Raw genomic sequence first — 21,983 nt, forward strand, 5'->3', positions numbered from 1 at the left:
CTCGCCTTCCTCTCGGCCATATTTTCATAATATTGATCTTGCAGCAGCCAGCGTCATCTCACAAGACCCTCCGGTACCGTGAATGTCATTTAAGTGACGTCTTGGTGAAGATTGATGATCACTAATTTTTAAGTCTATTTTTTTTTAAAAGCCTGGCTGGAGATCGACTGACACACCCCCCGCGGTCGACTGGTAGCTCGCGATCGACGTAATGGGCACCCCTGCTCTAACTACATCAAAACCAGAGGTACCGTAATCACTGAAAAAACACAAAAAAAATACAGGACTTCCAAAAAATATTGTTCTTCATCTTTGACCGTCTTAATGTGCCTTGTCAACCAATCCGGACCTTCTTCAATAGAGTAGTGCTGTGATGTTTTTTTATATTTGAATATTCAATTTAGTACTCCCTTTGCATTCTTTTCCATACATTCTTTAGAATGTTTGTCATTTGCCGTCAATCTTCTTAGATTTTCAAGATAAGAAGTACTGTTCCACCGTAATGGAGCAGTAAGGAATGGAACGGACCTCACAACAAACTTGAAAAGTTTAACAGATTGCTCTTCATTTACACTTGAAGTTAAAAAGTGGCTTTGGAGCAATCAAAGCTGCTCACACGGTCAATAAGGTGGCCACCATGTTTGACACATCAACTTAATGTTTATTATATTCATCCATGGCAGCATTTTTGATGTAAATTGTGAGGTGAGTCTGTTAAAATCATGGTTGTTTTTACAAATGATGAAAGATGTGAACAAGAGCATGTATTGTCTTTGTGTGATGATGTAAATAAGGTGTGGTTGTATTGTATATTAAAGGCCTACTGAAATGAGATTTTCTTATTTAAAAGGTGATATCAGGTCCCTTCTATGTGTCATACTTGATCATTTCGCGATTTTGCCATATTTTTGCTGAAAGGATTTAGTAGAGAACATCCACGATAAAGTTCGCCACTTTTGGTCGCTAATAAAAAAGCATTGCCTGTACCGGAAGTAGCAGACGATGTGCGCGTGACGTCACGGGTTGTAGAGCTCCTCACATCTGAACATTGTTTACAATCATGGCCACCAGCAGCGAGAGCGATTCGGACCGAGAAAGCGACGACTTCCCCATTAATTTGAGCGAGGATGAAAGATTCGTGGATGAGGATAGTGAGAGTGAGGGACTACAAAAAATTTAAAAAAAGGCACATTTAGACACATTTACTACGATAATTCTGGAAAATCCCTTATCTGCTTATTCTGTTACTAGTGTTTTAGTGAGATTATATGGTCGTACCTGAAAGTCGTAGGAGCGAGGCCACGGGTGTGGTGACCGCCAGTGTCCCTAAGGAGAGCCACGTTTCTCGACGAGGCGAAGCGAAGAAAGCCATTGGGGCCGGGCTGAGATTTATTTTTTTTTCCCTCCTCCACAGTGGAAGCATCCCACGTTCGGGGGCGGCCGGTCGGAGGAGGCAAGAGGGACGTCCGCAACACGAGGAACTACGCAAGCTCCGCTCATGTCTACGGTAACAGCCAACTTATTACCACAATTTCCTCACCGAAACCTACCGGTTGACATGAGGTAGGGAACCATGTTCGCCTGACCGCTCTGTTCCATAGTAAAGCTTCACAGTCATCTTTCGGGAATGTAAACAAAGAAACAAGGAAACACCAGCTGTGTTTGTGTTGCCAAAGGCAGCCGCAATACACCGCTTCCCACCTACATCTTTCTTCTTTGACGTCTCCATTATTAATTGAACAAATTGCAAAAGATTCAGCAACACGGATGTCCAGAATACTGTGTAATTATGCGATTAAAGCAGACGACTTATAGCTTGGATCGGGCTGGAACAAAATACCCGCAACAATCTAAACTAAATCCGCAATTTAGTAGAGTAAAAAGGCCGTATTGGCATGTGTTGCAATGTTAATATTTCATCATTGATATATAAAATATCAGACTGCGTGGTCGGTAGTAGTGGGTTTCAGTAGGTCTTTAATTATGTGTACATGAAAGGCCTTTTATGACTTTTCTTAATTTGATTACATGCTATAGAACATGGGTGTCAAACTCTGGCCCGCGGGCCAAATTTGGCCAGCCGTACAATTTCATTTGGCCCTTGAGGCAATATCAAATTAACATTAGAGCTGGCCCGCCGGTACTATAAAGGCACTGCCTTTAGCGTTGTCTACAATATGTTGTCACGTCCACTTTTACTCCATACAAAGAGCGTGCCGGCCAAGTCACATGATATAAGCGACTTGTACACACACGTAAGTGACTGCCACGCATACTTGCTCAACAGCCATACAGGTCACACTGAGGGTGGCCGTATAAACAACTTTAACACTGTTAAAAATATGCGCCACATTGTGAACCCACACCATACAAGAATGACTAACACATTTCGCGAGAACATCCGCACCGTAACACAACATAAAAACAATAGAACAAATACCCAGAAGCCCTTGCAGCACTGACTACCACCAAAACCCGCCCCCCCACCATCTCATTATTATTTTATTTTAAGATTTATTAGCCTGTGGAAAAATGTAATGTTGATATTCACCTCAGAAGGCTGCAAATAGAAAAGAGGTACTCAATTCTTATTTACATTTTATTTGATATGCCATTGATATTTTTTTAAATTATTATCATTATTATTTGAAACTCGATTTTTATCATGTCACTATAAAGTTATATAAGCCTTGCTTGTTCAATGTTCAATGCAAAACTTGTTTGGGTCCCTATTAAAAGGTTAATTTATTCAACCCTTGGCCCGCGGCTTTGTTCCGTTTTAAATTTTGAGTTTGACACCCCTGCTATAGAAGGATTTTATCGTCATAATTTGATTGCATGATTTGTGTATCCCTTTAATTTAGTTAGCCAGGGACTGCAGATGGAAATGAGCTATTTCGCTATAATCTGGTACAGAACACATCTGTCTTTGAGCTTAATGTTTCTGTTCATTGTCCCTTCAAATAAAGGCCAAACAAACAATAATTGGCATCATTGTCACGAAGCGTTGACGGTTGCAGTTGCCCTTTTGTACGTCAAAGAAAAAACCAAAAACGAGTTCATGCCTTGATGGCTGCTAATGATGCCACTCTGATCACATGGACATATTTGCGACTTCAAAAATCCTATTTTCACCAAACAAGTTGATCGAATTTGTAAATGTACACTTTTGTTTGTCATTGTGCTTGTAGTTTACAGAGGTGTAAAGTAGAACTGCCCTGCATCACTAACCATCTTGACTCTCACATTGGATTGTGCATGTGTACTTAATGTTGTGTCCAGTGAGTGTACCTTTTTGCACAGAGTACAGCAAGAGAATAATTTATACTGTCAAAAATGCCACGACATGGATCGGAATGACTTCTAACCCATACTTGCCAACCTTCCCGGATTTTCCGGGAGACTCCCGAAATTCAGCGCCTCTCCCGAAAACCTCCCGGGACAAATTTTCTCCCGAAATTCAGGCGGAGCTAGAAGTGAAGTGTGTGAAGTGAATTATATTTATATAGCGCTTTTCTCAAGTGACTCAAAGCGCTTCACATAGTGACACCCAATATCTAAGTTACATTTAAACCAGAAGCCACGCCCCCTCCAGCTCCATGCGTACCTGAGAGAGGACAGCCTGTTTTCACGTCCGCTTTCCCACGATATAAAGAGCGTCTCTGCCCAACGACAATATAACTGGTGAATGATCGAGGGCGAGTTCTTGGTTTCTTATGTGGGTTTATTTTTTGGCAGTTTCATTAACGTCCTCCAAGCGCGGTAACAACAAACAACAACAGCAGTCACGTTTTCGTCTACCGCAGGGGTGTCAAACTCAAATACGGAGTGGGCCGAAATTCCAAACTGAACAAAGCCGCGGGCCAAAGTTGAACAACTTAACCTTTTAATAGGGACCCATATAAGTTTTGCATTGAATATTGAACAAGTAAGGCTTATATAACTTTATAGTGACATGCAAAATCGAGTTTTGTTGGTAGCGGGGGTGTATATTGTAGTTAGTGCTGCAAGGGGTTCTGGGTGTTTGTTCTGTTGTGTTGATGTTGTGTTACAGTCCGGATGTTCACCCGAAATGTGTTTGTCATTCTTGTTTGGTGTGGGTTCACAGTGTGGTGCATATTTGTAACAGTGTTAAAGATGTTTATACGGCCACCCTCAGTGTGACCTGCATGGCTGTTGACCAAGTATGGCTTGCATTCACTTGTGTGTGTGTGTGTAGAATCCGCATATATTACGTGACTGGGCCGGCACGCCGATTGTATGACGGAAAAGCGGACATGACGACAGGTTGTAGAGGACGCTAAAAGCAGTACCTTTAAGGTTGTCCGAGTGGAAATCGGGAGAAATTCAAGAGAATGGTTGCCCCGGTAGATTTTGGGGGGGGGGGGGGGGGGGGGTTCTCCTGGGAAAATCGTGAGGGTTGGCAAGTATTAGAATTAGCGGTGAATGCACCGCCGCTGTATAATACCGGCGGGCCAGCTCTAATGTTAATTTAATATTGTCTCAAGGGCCAAAATAAGAGTTTGACACCCATGGTCTACCGTAAAGCAGTTCGTCTGCCGTAAACAGCAATGTTGTGACACTCTCAAACAGGACAATACTGCCATCTACTGTACATGCACCACAACACCTCCAGGCCACCTTTCAACCCTTTACTTATACCCTCCTCCATTCACATCCCATCTCACCGGATTTTAAATAACCTAATGTAAATAATCGTATGTATTTCTAATGTATATACTTGTTCTTATGCTATGTGAACTCACTATGTTCTCTGCTGGCTGTACATATCCTACTAAGTAAGACCTACACTGTTTCAATGTCCATTTCTCTGTTGATGCAATTGTTGATGACTGAAGTACTGATATCAACCAAAGCTCCTCATCCCACCCCCCGGATTGTAAATAATGTCAACAATTCAATGTATATACTATGATGATTAACTTGTGTGATGACTGTATTATGTTGATAGTATATATTTGTACCATGAATTGATTAACGTGGACCCCGACTTAAACAAGTTGAAAAACTTGACCATTAGTGGTCAACTGTACGGAATATGTACCGGAATGTGCAATCTACTAATAAAAGTATCAATCAATCAATCAATCATGCATATGTGAAAATAACATCTACGGCTTTTAGAGAGTGCAGTGCACAATAGGGCTGGGCGTATCGATACCAAGTATCGATAGTATCGATACTTGGTGAGTATCGGTATCGTATCGATACTGGCGTGATGGTATCGATACTTCACCAAATTAAGCGAATCACTCTGATTTAAAAAAAGAATGTAAGCGCAGCGCTCCTCACCACCACTCCACCCAAAATAGAATACAAATAATACAATAAAATAAAATAAATACAATTAACATGACGTTTGGTGCGTTCGCGCACACACACATCAGTATAATTCGCTCCGAGGTTCACTCGGACACACACACACACACACACACACACACGCGTGCGTTTCCAGGGCGACGTAATGTCTCTGTTGTAAACTGTAAAGTATTTTATTGCACTAAAATAACGATAGTAATTTCTCAGTTCTTTTGTTTTGTGTTCATTTTTACAACTGTTTAATAACTACTGTTTTCTTTTTTAGTGAAGTGAAGTGAATTATATTTATATAGCGCTTTTCTCTAGTGACTCAAAGCGCTTTACATAGTGAAACCCAATATCTAAGTTACATTTAAAGCAGTGCGGGTGGCACTGGGAGCAGGTGGGTAAAGTGTCTTGCCCAAGGACACAACGGCAGTGACTAGGATGGCGGAAGCGGGAATCGAACCTGCAACCCTCAAGTTGCTGGCACGGCTGCTCTACCAACCGAGCTATGCCGCCCAAGTTCTTGTGTGTTGTGAGGCGACGAGCCAAGTTCAGCATTTGTTTTCACATTATTTGCACTATTTACTTTATTGTATTTGATATTATTACTTTTTATTTTGAATTTCCCGGTTCTTTTGTTTTGTGTTCATGTTTACAACTTTGTTCACAAACTAGAGTTTTGTTATTTACCTTAAGTGTTTGTGTGTTTTGAGGCGACAAGCCAGGTTCAGTAGTTGTTTGCACCTTATTTGCATTACTTTATTGCTATTGATATTACTTTTGTTATAAATATTTTATTTTTTGACTTAAATCGTTGTCCTGTGTTGTATTATTATCATAATCAATTAATAAAGGCAAAAGTACAAATTTGTGTTTCAAAAGTATCGATGACGACACTTTCGGTATCGGTATCACCGATACTGGCCGGTATCGGATCGGTATCGATACCCAAATTTGCGATATTGCCCACTCCTAGTGCACAACTGCGCACACAACAGCTGTAAATATACTCCTCCCCTCCTAACCACACCCCCAACCACGCCCCCGGCTCCACCCCTGACCACGCCCCCCACCCCCCGAAATCGGAGGTCTCAAGGTTGGCAAGTATGTTCTAACCCAGGGGTCGGGAACCTTTTTGGCTGAGAGAGCCAAGAAGCCAAATATTTTAAAATGTATTTCCCTAAGAGCCATATAATATATTTTTTTTAACACTGAACACAACTAAACGCGTGTATTTTTAAGTACGACCAACATTTCCAGAGTATAATAAGTCTCTTGTTCTTTGTAATAACATTGTTATTCTGAAGCTAACGGTGGAGGGGGCGTGGCCTGCGGGCCTTTAGCAAAGCGGGATGTTGCCAGGACCGGCCTCGAAATCAGCGACAAGTGGGTAGACGGCCCAGCTGGGCCTTTTTATCTAATCACCTGTCGCTCTGTTATAAGCACCAGCCAGGAGGAGAGACAGGGTTGGGGCTGGAGCCAGAGCGCGAGTGAGGACGAAAGAGAAAAAGACAATTGCTGTAAAGCAACTGAGAGAAAAATAAAATAAAACAATATTGTAACCCTAAAACCGGCTCTTGGTAGTCTGAAGAACCCCCAGGAGGGCAAGCCCCACACTAACCAATAATAAATAAATAACTTCTTACCATTAACGCAACTTCTTGAACATAAAAATGCATGAGAATGTTTTATATTTTGAACGTTGTTTTTAACACTGTGATTAAAAGTGGAATTATTCATTACTTATCCTGTTAAGCAATGTCAGCTCAGATTTATCCGAGAGCCAGATGCAGTCAGCAAAAGAGCCACATCTGGCTCTAGAGCCATAGGTTCCCTACCCCTGTTCTAACCTGAGGAGCCGTGTTGTGGTCACACAAGAAGCTTTGGTATTTCAGCGGAATGTGAACGCTCTCCTTAGGCCTCAGATAAACCTTTGGACCCGGAGCACCAATCTCCATGTTGAACATGTCCTTCTCCAGCGAGGTGGGCGTTCTTGTGAGTTCTTTAAAGTACTGCCACTCCTCTGTGTTGGTGATGACGCTGTATGGGAAGACAATGGCACACGAGTGAGATTCAAAGAAACAATTTTTTTTGTCATCATGTAGTGGTCAGGGGTTAGTGCGTCTGCCCTTACAACACGAAGGTGCTGGGTTCGATCCTGCGCTCGGGATCTTTCTGTACAGAGTTTGCATGTTCTCCCCGTGACTGCACCGCAAAACTGAAATCTAAGTAAGATTATCACCCTTATCAATCAATCAATCAATCAATGTTTATTTATATAGCCCTAAATCACAAATGTCTCAAAGGACTGTACAAAACCATTACGACTACAACATCCTCGGAAGAACCCACAAAAGGGACTGGGAGAATTCACATCCAGTGGGACGCCAGTGACAATGCTGACTATGACAAAACCTTGGAGAGGACCTCAGAAGTGGGCAACCCCGCCCCCTCTAGGGGACCAAAAGCAATGGATGTCGAGCGGGTCTAACATGATACTGTGAAAGTTCAATCCATAGTGGCTCCAACACAGCCGCGAGAGTTCAGTTCAAAGCGGATCCAAGACAGCGGCGAAAGTCCCGTCCACAGGAAACCATCTCAAGCGGAGGCGGATCAGCAGCGTAGAGATGTCCCCAACCGATACACAGGCGAGCGGTCCATCCTGGGTCTCGACTCTGGACAGCCAGTACTTCATCCATGGTCATCGGACCGGACCCACTCCACAAGGGAGGGGGGGACATAGGAGAAAAAAAAAAGAAGCGGCAGATCAACTGGTCTAGAAAGGAGGTCTATTTAAAGGCTAGAGTATACAGATGAGTTTTAAAGTGAGACTTAAATGCTTCTACTGTGGTAGCATCTCGAACTGCATTCCAGAGTACTGGAGCCCGAACGGAAAACGCTCTATAGCCCGCAGACTTTTTTTGGGCTTTAGGAATCACTAATAAGCCGGAGTCTTTTGAACGCAGATTTCTTGCCGGGACATACGGTACAATACAATCGGCAAGGTAGGATGGAGCTAGACCGTGTAGTATTTTATACGTAAGTAGTAAAACCTTAAAGTCACATCTTAAGTGCACAGGAAGCCAGTGCAGGTGAGCCAGTACAGGCGTAATGTGATCAAACTTTCTTGTTCTTGTCAAAAGTCTAGCAGCCGCATTTTGTACCAACTGTAATCTTTTAATGCTAGACATGGGGAGACCCGAAAATAATACGTTACAGTAATCGAGACGAGACGTAACAAACGCATGGATAATGATCTCGGCGTCTTTAGTGGACAAAATGGAGCGAATTTTAGCGATATTACGGAGATGAAAGAAGGCCGTTTTAGTATCTCAAATAAGGGTGATATTTGCTTATTTTCTGTCTGATAAGATCGTTCTTCTCACTAAGCAAGTAACAATTGGGTCGCATTGTGATGCGGAGTCGTTCTTTCAGGGATCCAGTCGGGCCCGGACACAGCGTGAAGGTAAGAACAAAAGATTTATTTAAAATTATATCAGACCCTAACAAAGAAAAACTTGCTCTAGACACAAAAGGTAAAACAAAAGGCGCTAAGCATGGGAGCTAGCATAAACAAAGGACCCAGCGCGGAAGCTAGGAATACAGAATCGGGAACCGAAGTCGTTACTTGTTGTGAGAACACAAATTACGCAACCAGACAGAATGAACCAAGGTGGCAGGCTTAAATCAAGACAGTGATTAACAAAAATAGGTGTGCGTCTGGAACCGGCGGCAGGTGAAAATAATGCGTTACTATGGTAACAAACAGCGTATTTTTCGGACTATAGGTTGCTTTTTTTTTGTAGTTTGGCCGGGGGTGAGACTTGGCCAAACTATTAAAAAAAATACAAATAAAAATATATATATATTTTTTTTTGGTTTGGCCGGGTCTCACCCCCCGCTGGACTGTGGAGAAGACTGCGACTTATAGTCCGAAAAATACGTATTACTATGGTAACAAACAGCGTATTTTTCAGACTATAAGTCGCTTTTTTTTTTGTAGTTTAGTCGGGGGTGAGACTTGGCCAAACTATAAAAAAAAAATAAAATTAAAAAAAAATAAAATTAATTATTATTTTTTTTTTTGGGTTTGGCCGGGTCTCACCCCCTGCTGGACTGTGGAGAAGACTGCGACTTATAGTCCAAAAAAATAAACGTATTACTATGGTAACAAACAGCGTACTTTTCAGACCATAAGTCGCTTTTTTTTTGTAGTTTGGCCGGGGGTGAGACTTGGCCAAACTATAAAAAAATAAAAAAATAAAATTGAAAATATATTTTTTTTATTTTTGGTTTGGCCGGGTCTCACCCCCCGCTGGACTGTGGACAATACTGCGACTTATAGTCCAAAAAATACGTATTACTATGGTAACAAACAGCGTATTTTTCGGACCATAAATCAATTTTTTTTTGTAGTTTGGCCGGGGGTGAGACTTGGCCAAACTATAAAAAAAAAAACAATTTAAAAAAAAAACGTTTTATATATATATATATATATATATATATATATATATTTGTTTTTTGTTTGGCCGGGTCTCACTCCCCACTGGACTGTGGAGAAGACTGCGACTTATAGTCCAAAAAATACGTATTACTATGGTAACAAACAGCGTATTTTTCGGACTATAAGTCACTTTTTTTTTTGTAGTTTGGCCGGGGGTGAGACTTGGCCAAACTATAAAAAAAATATATACATATATATATATATATATATATATATATATATTTTGTATTTTTTATTTTTTTAGGTTTGGCCGGGTCTCACCCCCCCGCTTGACTGTGGAGAAGACTGTGACTTATAGTCCAAAAAATACGTATTACTATGGTAACAAACAGCGTATTTTTCGGACCATAAATCAATTTTTTTTTGTAGTTTGGCCGGGGGTGAGACTTGGCCAAACTATAAAAAAAAAAACAATTAAAAAAAAAAAACGTTTTATATATATATATATATATATATATATATATATTTGTTTTTTGTTTGGCCGGGTCTCACTCCCCACTGGACTGTGGAGAAGACTGCGACTTATAGTCCAAAAAATACGTATTACTATGGTAACAAACAGCGTATTTTTCGGACTATAAGTCACTTTTTTTTTTGTAGTTTGGCCGGGGGTGAGACTTGGCCAAACTATAAAAAAAATATATACATATATATATATATATATAATTTGTATTTTTTATTTTTTTAGGTTTGGCCGGGTCTCACCCCCCGCTGGACTGTGGAGAAGACTGTGACTTATAGTCCGAAAAATACGTATTAGTATGGTAACAAACAGAGGAGCACAAGTCGGAACCGAATGAGTCCAAAACAAACAGAAAACACAAAAAGACTCAAAAATCTAATTCAAAAATATGATCCGGGCAGCGGATCACAACAAAGCAGATTTTATGTTAGAGTCTTTTACTTGTTTTAAGGGTTTTGGTCCTAAATGACATCAGTAAGATATTACAAAATGTTGCTGAGATTTGATGACCTATATTGAGTAAAACAGGCTTGAAACTAGAATATCAACCGTTGCAAAGCTGTCTCATTAACACTCACATGTATAAAACTACTTTTTAAAGTGATAATTTCTTACTTCAAGCATGAAAAAAATAAATCATGTTTTTGAAACAATTGTCTCTCATAATAAAAACAGATGACAGCCAAATGGACTTTGCTAATTTATTTTCAATGAGAGAATAGAACATACGTACTCATATAGTAGTACAGTTGGCACAGTACAGTAAAGTGACAGTTATTATTTAAACACCTAAAATTTGACATTTCAAATGTGGGCTGTATATATGCGCAGTAATTCAATCAATCAATGTTTATTTATATAGCCCTAAATCACAAATGTCACAAAGGACTGTAGAAACCACTACGACTACGACATCCTCGGAAGAACCCACATAAGTGCAAGGAAAACTCACACCCAGTGGGACGCCAGTGACAATGATGACTATGAGAACCTTGGAGAGGACTTCAAATGTGGGCAACCCCCCTTGCCCCTCTCTAGGGGACCGAAAGCAATGGACGTCGAGCGGGTCTAACATGATACTGTGAAAGTTCAATCCGTAGTGGCTCCAACACAGCCGCGAGAGTTCAGTTCAAAGCGGATCCAAGACAGCGGCGAGAGTCCCGTCCACAGGAAACCATCCCAAGCGGAGTCGGATCAGCATCGTAGAGATGTCCCCAACCGATACACAGGCGAGCGGTCCATCCTGGGTCCCGACTCTGGACAGCCAGTACTTCATCCATGGTCATCGGACCGGACCCCCTCCACAAGGGAGGGGGAGACAGAGGAGAAAAAGAAAAGAAGCGGCAGATCAACTGGTCTAAAAAGGAGGTCTATTTAAAGGCTAAATTATAAAAATGAGTTTTAAGGTGAGACTTAAATGATTCTACTGCTCTATAGCCCGCAGACTTTTTGGGGGCTTTAATTTTTAATTGACTGAAAGAGCTCGCACTTGGTGCGATGATGTCTTGTTATCGATGGAAAAATGCATTTTTAGACAATAAGATTTGCTTTGTTCAAATAAAATACCACTAATTTTTCGTATTTTTTTTCCTTTTTGTTTGAACACTGATATCCGGGAGGAGCTCAAAGCAAAGCCGCTGTTCCTCCACATGGAGAGGAGCCAGATGAGGTGGATTGGGCATCTGGTCAGGATGCCACCCAAACGCATCCCTAGGGAGGTGTCTCGGGCACGTCCGTCCAATAGGAGGCCACGGTAAAGACCCAGGACACGTTGGGAAGACTATGTCTCCCGGCTGGCCTGGGAACGCCTCGGGATCCCCCGGGAAGAGCTAGACGAAGTGGCTGGGGAGAGGGAAGTCTTGGGCTTCTCTGCTTAGGCTGCTGCCCCCGCGACCCGACCTCGGATAAGCGGAAGAAGATGGATGGATGGATGGACATTCCCACATTGATTGGCCCTAAACGCGACCCATCAGGAGCAAGGGTGAAGTGTCTTTCTCAAGGAAAAGTGTGTGTAGAAATTTGGGGACAAAATGAATGTATTCCATTTTGTAATAAGGCTATAACATAACAAAAAGTGAAAAAAGTGTAGCGTTGCAAATACTGTAAATTGTGTGGACATGGTGCCCACCAATCACATTTAACCAAACTGACATAAGCAAAGCAAACACACTTTTCGCTGAAACCCAGCACCCGTCTACTTTCCCTGTAAAGAAAGTCCAGTCGCCCTTCATGCGACCTCTGAGTTTTAATTGCGTCCCAATTAAAAACCACAAGTCAACAGCTCAAGACAAGGTAAGAAGAAAAGGGCAGACCTATGGAAGTGAAAACAGGAAAATACAGAGCAAAAAAAAAAAAAAAAACCCAGACCAATGCCGAGCAGATAAAGTACAAAAATGCAGACAGGATGAAAATAAAAGTGAAACCATTTTTTTGGTTGGGTTTGCCTGCAGTGGTGGCCTATGATCCCCAAGATGAAGTGCCTAGAAAAAAAAAAAAAAAAAAAAACCCAAGGTGGCTAACTTGTCCTCCACGTTCAAGAGGAGCCTCTGGGCTGAAAAGCGCTGCAAACATCAAAGCCATCGTTAGACTGCAAAGCTCCGAGTACTCTTTGAAAACTGTCAGTGAATTACAAGTTGAGGGTTACAGTCTTTTTGTATGTTTGTGTCAACACAACCTAAAATGTTGAAAATACAAAAACATACAGAGTAGACGGACTCGGCGAACACGAGGTTCCCTTTAACTCAATTTACAAACCCCATTTCCATACGAGTTAGGAAATTGTGTTAAATGTAAATATAAATGATTTGCAAATCAATTTCAACCCATATTCAGTTCAATGCACTACAAAGACAAGATATTTGATGTCCAAACTCATAAACTTTATTTTTTCTAGCAAATAATAATTAACTTAGAATTTCATGGCTGCTACACGTGCCAAAGTAGTTGGGAAAGGGCATGTTCACCACTGTGTTACATCACCTTTTCTTTTAACATAGCGGCATAGCTCGGTTGGTAGAGTGGCCGTGCCAGCAACTTGAGGGTTGCAGGTTCGATTCCCGCTTGTGCCATCATAGTTACTGCCGTTGTGTCCTTGGGCAAGACACTTTACCCACCTGCTCCCAGTGCCACCCACACTGGTTTAAATGTAACTTAGATATTGGGTGTCACTATGTAAAGCGCTTTGAGTCACTTGAGAAAAGCGCTATATAAATATAATTCACACACAACAACACTCAATAAACGTTTGGGAACTGAGGAAACTAATTGTTGAAGCTTTGAAAGTGGAATTCTTTCCCATTCTTGTTTTATGCTAAATGGGTTGTACTTGTATAGCGCTTTTCTACCCCTTTTTTAAGGAGCCCAAAGCGCTTTGACGGTATTTCCACATTCGCCCATTCACACACACATTCACACACTGACGGCGGGAGCTGCCATGCAAGGCGCTCACCAGGGTGAAGTGTCTTGCTCAAGGACACAACGGACGTGACAAGGATGGTAGAAGGTGGGGATTGAACCGGTAACCCTCAGATTGCTGGCACAGCCACTCTATCAACTTTGCCACGCCGTCCCCAATGTGGGGCGGCATAGCTCGGTTGGTAGAGTGGCCGTGCCAGCAACTTGAGAGTTGCAGGTTCGATTCCCGCTTGTACCATCCTAGTTACTGCTGTTGTGTCCTTGGGTAAGACACTTTACCCAACTGCTCCCAGTGCCACCCACACTGGTTTAAATGTAACTTAGATATTGGGTGTCACTTGAGAAAAAGCGCTATATAAATATAATTCACAATGATGATTATGTAGAGCTTTAGTCGTTCAACAGTCCGGGGTCTCCGCTGTCGTATTTTACGCTTCGTAATGCGCCACACATTTTCGATGGGAGACAGTTGGGCCAGGAAAGTACCCGCAATCTTTTTTTACGAAGCCACGCCGTTGTAACACGTGCTGAATGTGGCTTGGCATTGTCTTGCTGAAATAAGCAGGGGCGTCCATGAAAAAGACGGCGCTTAGATGGCAGCATATGTTGTTCCAATACCTTTATGTACCTTTCAGCATTAATGGTGCCTTCACAGATGTGTAAGTTACCCATGCCTTGGGCACTAATGCACCCCCATACCATCACAGATGCTGGCTTTTGAACTTTGTGTCCATAACAGTCTGGATGGTTCGCTTCCCCTTTGGTCCGGATGACACGATGTCAAATATTTCCAAAAACAATTGGAAATGTGGACTCGTCAGACCACAGAACAATTTTCCACTTTGCATCGGTCTGTCTTAGATGATCTTGGGCCCAGAGAAGCGAGTGGCGTTTCTGGATGTTGTTGATAAATGGCTTTTGCTTTGCGTAGTAGAGCTTTAACTTGCACTTACAGATGTAGCGACCAACTGTATTTAGTGACAGTGGTTTTCTGAAGTGTTCCTGAGCCCATGTGGTGATATCCTTTAGAGATTAATGTCAGTTTTTGATACAGTGCTGTCCGAGGGATGGAAGGTCACGATCATTCAATGTTGGTTTCCGGCCATGTCGCTTATGTGGAGTGATTTCTCCAGATTCTCTGAACCTTTTGATGATATTATGGACCGTAGATGTTGAAATCCCTAAATTTCTTGCAATTGCACTTTGAGAAACGTTGTTCTTAAACTGTTTGACTATTTGCTCACGCAGTTGTGGACAAAGGGGTGTACCTCAACCCATCTTTTCTTGTGAAAGACTGAGCATTTTTTTGGGAAGCTGTTTTTACACCCAATCATGGCACCCACCTGTTCCCAATTAGCCTGCACACCTGTGGGATGTTCCAAATAAGTGTTTGATGAGCATTCCTCAACTTTATCAGTATTTATTGCCACTTTTCCCAACTTCTTTGTCACGAGTTGCTGGCATCAAATTCTAAAGTTTGGACATCAAATATGTTGTCTTTGTAGCATGAATATGGCTCGAAAAGGATTTGCAAATCATTGTATTCCGTTTATATTTACATCGAACACAATTTCCCAACTCATATGGAAACGGGGTTCGTATAAGAACGTGGACACTTCTAACTAATAAACAAATAATCTTCAGGGAGCTAAAGCGGTTCCAAAGCAGACGGATGCAGAGAGGGATGACTCTCAATTAGACCTGTTAAACTTTCCTGGCAGGGCTAATACCATAATGAATCATCCATGGCGCCATCCAACCTTTGTTGATCAACGTGACGTATGTTAATCCAAGAGTCGGGCGTGAGCGGAATCACTAACGGACGATTTTTCTCTGTGTGCGGATTAACGACAAGTGCAGGTAATTGGTGAATCGTCAAACGTAAACAAGTGCTCCGCAATTCTGCAGAATGTCTGCATCGGTGTCATGTACAGTGCAAGGTGGCGTCTTACAGCCAGACTGTTCATTAATTATGGAGTGACATTTAGCAAAATACTTAATGTACTCTGCACATGCAACCTTTTACGACTAATTAGAATTGTGGAGCCCGTTAGTCACGTTTGAAAATGACACAAAGGAGAATAGACTCCCTTTTACGCACAAACATGCTCGTTTTCCTGTTTCGTTGTCTTATCGTGTATTTGAAATGCTGATTATCGGTCCTGCTAGACACCGACACCTATTTAATAATACCACCTTGAAGGCCTACTGAAATGAGATTTTCCTATTTAAACGGGGATAGCAGGTCCATTCTATGTGTCATACTTGATCATTTCGCCATATTTTTGCTGAAAGGACTCCCTTTTTAGACCAGTTGATCTGCCGTTTCTTTTCTTTTTCTTCTATGTCCCACTCTCCCTTGTGGAGGGGGTCCGGTCCGATCCGGTGGCCATGTACTGCTTGCCTGTGTATCGGCTGGGGACATCTCTGCGCTGCTGATCCGCCTCCGCTTGGGATGGTTTCCTGCTGGCTCCGCTGTGAACGGGACTCTCGCTGCTCTCGCTGCTGTGTTGGATCCGCTTTGGACTGGACTCTCGCGACTGTGTCATGTTAGACCTGCTCGACATCCATTGCTTTCCTCCTCTCCAAGGTTCTCATAGTCATCATTGTCACCGACATCCCACTGGGTGTGAGTTTTCCTTGCCCTTATGTGGGCCTACCGAGGATGTCGTGGTGGTTTGTGCAGCCCTTTGAGACACTAGTGATTTAGGGCTATATAAGTAAACATTGATTGATTGATTGAGTAGAGAACATCGACGATAAAGTTCGCAACTTTTGGTCGCTAATAAAAAAAGCCTTGCCTGTACCGGAAGTAGCAGACAATGTGTGCGTGACGTCACTGGTTGTAGAGCTCCTCACATCCTCACATTGTTTATAATCATGGCCACCAGCAGTGAGAGCGATTCGGACCAAGAAAGCGACAATTTCCCCATTAATTTGAGCGAGGATGAAAGATTTGTGGATGAGGAAATTTAGAGTGAAGGACTAGAACATGGGTGTCAAACTCTGGCCCGCGGGCCAAATTTGGCCCACCGTGTAATTTAATTTGGCCCTTGAGGCAATATCAATTTAGCATTAGAACTGGCCCGCCGGTGTTATACAGCGTTGGTGCCTCTGTAACACCGCATTCACCGCTAATATTCATATTTGCCAACCCTCCTAATTTTCCCGGTAGACTCCCAAAGTTCAGTGCCCCACCCGAAAAACTCCCGGGGCAACCATTCTCCCAAATTTCTACTGATTTCCACCTGGACAACTATATTGGGGGCGTGCATTTAAGGCACTGCCTTTAGCGTTCTCTACAACCTGTCATCACGTCCGCTTTTCCTCCATACTAACAGCGTGTCACATAGTATTTGTGGCTTTTACACACACACACACAAGTGAATGCAAGTCATACTTGGTCAACAAGTGGAGGAGTTCAAGTACCTAGGAGTCTTGTTCACGAGTGAGGGAAGAGTGGATCGTGAGATCGACAGGCGGATCGGTGCGGCGTCTTCAGTAATGCGGACGTTGTATCGATCCGTTGTGGTGAAGAAGGAGCTGAGCCGGAAGGCAAAGCTCTCAATTTACCGGTCGATCTACGTTCCCATCCTCACCTATGGTCATGAGCTTTTGGTCATGACCGAAAGGATAAGATCACGGGTACAAGCGGCCGAAATGAGTTTCCTCCGCCGTGTGGCGGGGCTCTCCCTTAGAGATAGGGTGAGAAGCTCTGCCATCCGGGAGGAACTCAAAGTAAAGCCGCTGCTCCTCCACATGGAGAGGAGCCAGATGAGGTGGTTCAGGCATCTGGTCAGGATGCCACCCGAACGCCTCCCTAGGGAGGTGTTTAGGGCACGTCCAACCGGTAGGAGGCCACGGGGAAGACCCAGGACACGTTGGGGAGACTATGTCTCCCGGCTGGCCTGGGAACGCCTCGGGATCCCCCGGGAAGAGCTAGACGAAGTGGCTGGGGAGAGGGAAGTCTGGGTTTCCCTGCTTAAGCTGTTGCCCCCGCGACCCGACCTCGGATAAGCGGAAGATGATGGATGGATGATGGATGGACTTGGTCAACAGCCATACAGGTCACACTGAGGGTGGCCGTACAAACAACTTTAGCACTGTTACAAATATGCGCCACACTGTGAACCCACACCAAACAAGAATGACAAACACATTTCCGGTGAACATCCGCACCGTAACACAAAAGAACAAATACCCAGAACCCCTTGCAGCACTAACTCTTCCGGGAAACTTCCAGCAAACTGACCAATAATTTACGTTTTATTCATGCATTTTCTCTTGCTACTTCAAGGCTTGAATGTTTGGTTCATTCATTATTGTTATTTTATTTTCAAATGTATTATTAGCCTGTGGAAAAAAATTGATATTTACCCCAGAAGATTGCAAATAGAAAAAAAAGGCATAACATTTGTATTTAAATTATTTTTTGATATTCCATTGATATTTTTTTTGTTATTATTATTATTATTTAAAACTGGATTTTGCATGTCAATAAAGTTATATAAGCCTTGCTTGTTCAATATTTAATGCAAAACTTGTTTGGGTCCCTATTAAAAGGTTAATTTGTTCAACCTTGGCCCGCGGCTTTGTTCCGTTTTTAAAGCGATTCAGATGTTGTTAAGACACATTTCGTAGGATAATTCTAGAAAATCCCTTATCTGCCTATTGTGTTACTAGTCTTTTAGTGAGATTATTAAAATACCTGAAAGTCGGAGTGGTCCGTAATATCATCGCTTACGTGCAGGGATTTCTCCAGATTCTCTGAACCTTTTGATGATTTTACGGACCGTAGATAGTAAAATCCCGACATTCCTTGCGATGGTTCATTGAGAAATGTTGTTCTAAAACTGTTCGACAATTGGGGTGACCCTCGCCCCATCCTTGTTTGTGAATTACTTAACATTTCATGGAAGCTGCTTTTATACCCAATCATGGCACCCACCTGTTCCCAATTAGCCTGCACACCTGTGGGATGTTCCATATAAGTGTTTGATGAGCATTCCTCAACTTTATCAATATTTATTGCCACCTTTCCCAACTTCTTTCTCACATGTTGCTGGCATCAAATTCTAAAGTTAATGATGTTTTGCAAAAAAATATATAAAGTTTATGAGTTTGAACATGAAATATGTTGTCTTTGTAGCATATTCAACTGAATATGGGTTGAAAAGGATTTGCAAATCATTGTATTCCGTTTATTTTTACATCATCAATCAATCAATCAATGTTTATTTATATAGCCCCAAATCACAAATGTCTCAAAGGACTGCACAAATCATTACGACTACAACATCCTCGGAAGAACCCACAAAAGGGCAAGGAAAACTCACACCCAGTGGGCAGGGAGAATTCACACCCAGTGGGACGCCAGTGACAATGCTGACTATGAGAAACCTTGGAGAGGACCTCAGATGTGGGCAACCCCCCCTCTCTAGGGGACCGAAAGCAATGGATGTCGAGCGGGTCTAACATGATACTGTGAAAGTTCAATCCATAGTGGCTCCAACACAGCCGCGAAGGTTCAGTTCAAGCGGATCCAAGACAGCAGCGAGAGTCCCGTCCACAGGAAACCATCTCAAGCGGATCAGCAGCGTAGAGATGTCCCCAACCGATACAGGCGAGCGGTCCATCCTGGGTCTCGACTCTAACACAATTTCCCAACTCATATGGAAACGGGGTTTGTACATTTCACTTTTCCCACTATGAAAAGTGCACGTGAACACAACATTGTTAACAACTTGGAACCTGTAATTCCAGTGTTTCTTTATCACCTCGGGAAACACATCGAGAAAGTGTGAACAACGCTCTCGTGGCAGGGAAAAAAAAAAAAAAGCTTATTTCACTCTTATCGTGGTTAACACTCTAAACACATTCCGCGCAGAGAACACATGCTGGATTTGGGACACGCTCGCAGAAACTACGTCGGCGGTAAAAGAAAGTAAATAAATCGAGGATGACACGCAGGCTTACCTGAGCTCAGGATCGTCGCTTTGGATGGTGACAGTCTGAGGCCAGTTGAAAGGGTTTTTAAGGACAAATTCCATGTACTCCGCAGAGCCCAGGCTGGCAAAGATTTGATGCGGGGTGGTGATGGCGTGGCAGAGCATGTTGCTGATGCCCTCCGCCTTGTTGAGGTCTTCGTAGGACACAGTCACGGAAGGTTGTCTGGTCAACGTGAGTCTTTTAGTCCGATCCTAAGGCCAAACAGTACATCCGAATCGTCAAATTATGCGACAAGACATCAAACATCAAAGGGCTTCACGGTGGCAGAGGGGTTAGTGCGTCTGCCTCATAATACGAAGTTCCTGTACTCCTGGGTTCAAATCCAGGCTCGGGATCTTTCTGTGTGGAGTTTGCATGTTCTCCCCGTGACTGCGTGGGTTCCCTCCCACTTCCAAAGACATGCACCTGGGGATAGGTTGATTGGCAGCACTAAATGGTCCCTAGTGTGTGAATGTTGTCTGTCTATCTGTGTTGGCCCCGCGATGAGGTGGCGACTTGTCCAGGGTGTACCCCGCCTTCCGCCCAATTGTAGCTGAGATAGGCGCCAGCGCCCCCCGCGACCCCAAAAGAGAATAAGTGGTAGAAAATGAATGGATGGACGGACATCAAACATTTCTTGGTACGAGTATCATTTTTTTGAAATATTTGTATTTAGATCCGCCCTGGATCGTCAAATATACTGTACAGTGGGACCAAGATTTAAAAACCAGAGACTGTAAAAAAAAACATGTTTCAATGTACAGACCTTGAAGTATGTTGATATCAACCCAGTCCCAATGATTTACAAATCCTTTTCAACCCATATTCAGTTGAATATGCTACAAAGACAACATATTTGATGTTCAAACTGATAAATGTTTTTTTTTTTTGCAAATAATCATTAACTGTAGAATTTGATGCCAGCAAAACGTGACAAAGAAGTTGGAAAAGGTGGCAATAAATACTGATACAGTTGAGGAATGCTCATCAAACACTTATGTGGAACATCCCACAGGTGTGCAGGCTAATTGGGAACAGGTGGGTGCCATGATTGGGTATAAAAACAGCTTCCCAAAAAAATGCTCAGTCTTTTACAAGAAAGGATGGGGCGAGGTACACCCCTTTGTCCACAACTGCGTGAGCAAATAGTCAAACAGTTTAAGAACAACTTTTCTCAAAGTGCAATTGCAAGAAATTTAGGGATTTCAACATCTACGGTCCATAATATCATCAAAAGGTTCAGAGAATCTGGAGAAATCACTCCACGTAAGCGGCATGGCCGGAAACCAACATTGAATGACCGTGACCTTCGATCCCTCAAACGGCACTGTCTCAAAAACCGACATCAATCTCTAAAGGATATCACCACATGGGCTCAGGAACACATCAGAAAACTACTTTCACTTAATAGAGTTCGTTGCTACATCTGTAAGTGCAAGTTAAAGCTCTACCATGCAAAGCAAAATCCATTTATCAACAACATCCAGAAACACCGCCGGCTTCTCTCGGCCCGAGATCATCTAAGATGGACTGATGCAAAGTGGAAAAGTGTTCTGTGGTCTGACGTGTCCACATTTTGGAAATATTCGACATTGTGTCATCCGGACCAAAGGGGAAGCGAACCATACAGACTCTTATCGACGCAAAGTTCAAAAGCCAGCATCTGTGATGGTATGGGGGTGCATTAGTGCCCAAGGCATGGGTAACTTACACATCTGTGAACGCACCATTAATGCTGAAAGGTACATACAGGTTTTGGAACAACATATGCTGCCATCCAAGCGCCGTCTTTTTCATGGACGCCCCTGCTTATTTCAGCAAGACAATGCCAAACCACATTCAGCACGTGTTACAACAGTGTGGCTTGGTAAAAAAAAAAAAAAGAGTGCGGCTACTTTCCTGGCCCGCCTGCAGTCCAGACCTGTCTCCCATTGAAAATGTGTGGCGCATTATGGAGCGTAAAATACGACAGCGGAGACCCCGGACTGTTGAACGACTGAAGCTCTACATAAAACAAGAATGGGAAAGAATTCCACTTTCAAAGCTTCAACAATTAGTTTCCTCAGTTCCCAAACGTTTATTGAGTGTTGTTAAAAGGAAAGGTGATGTAACACAGTGGTGAACATGCCCTTTCCCAACTACTTTGGCACGTGTTGCAGCCATGAAATTCTAAGTTAATTATTATTTGCACAAAAAAAAAATAAAAGTTTATGAGTTTGAACATCTAATATGTTGTCTTTGTAGCATATTCAACTGAATATGGGTTGAAAAGGATTTGCAAATCATTGT

The 21,983-nt window shown here is 42.7% G+C and overlaps 1 protein-coding gene across 2 annotated transcripts in view; it reads right to left on the minus strand.

Annotated features, from left to right (window-relative positions):
* Nucleotides 1-21,983, minus strand: part of nphp4 (nephronophthisis 4) — a 520,514-nt gene that overhangs the window by 88,719 nt on the left and 409,812 nt on the right. For both annotated transcript variants that reach the window (XM_061904800.1, XM_061904799.1), the window contains 2 exons: nucleotides 19,683-19,906; nucleotides 7,176-7,365 (listed from right to left, as the gene is read on the minus strand). In XM_061904800.1, coding sequence (XP_061760784.1) covers nucleotides 7,176-7,365; nucleotides 19,683-19,906 — 414 coding nt within the window. The remainder of the gene's footprint in view (nucleotides 1-7,175; nucleotides 7,366-19,682; nucleotides 19,907-21,983) is intronic.

The sequence above is a fragment of the Nerophis ophidion genome, linkage group LG06 (genome assembly GCF_033978795.1).
Source record: "Nerophis ophidion isolate RoL-2023_Sa linkage group LG06, RoL_Noph_v1.0, whole genome shotgun sequence".
Lineage (NCBI taxonomy): Eukaryota > Metazoa > Chordata > Actinopteri > Syngnathiformes > Syngnathidae > Nerophis > Nerophis ophidion.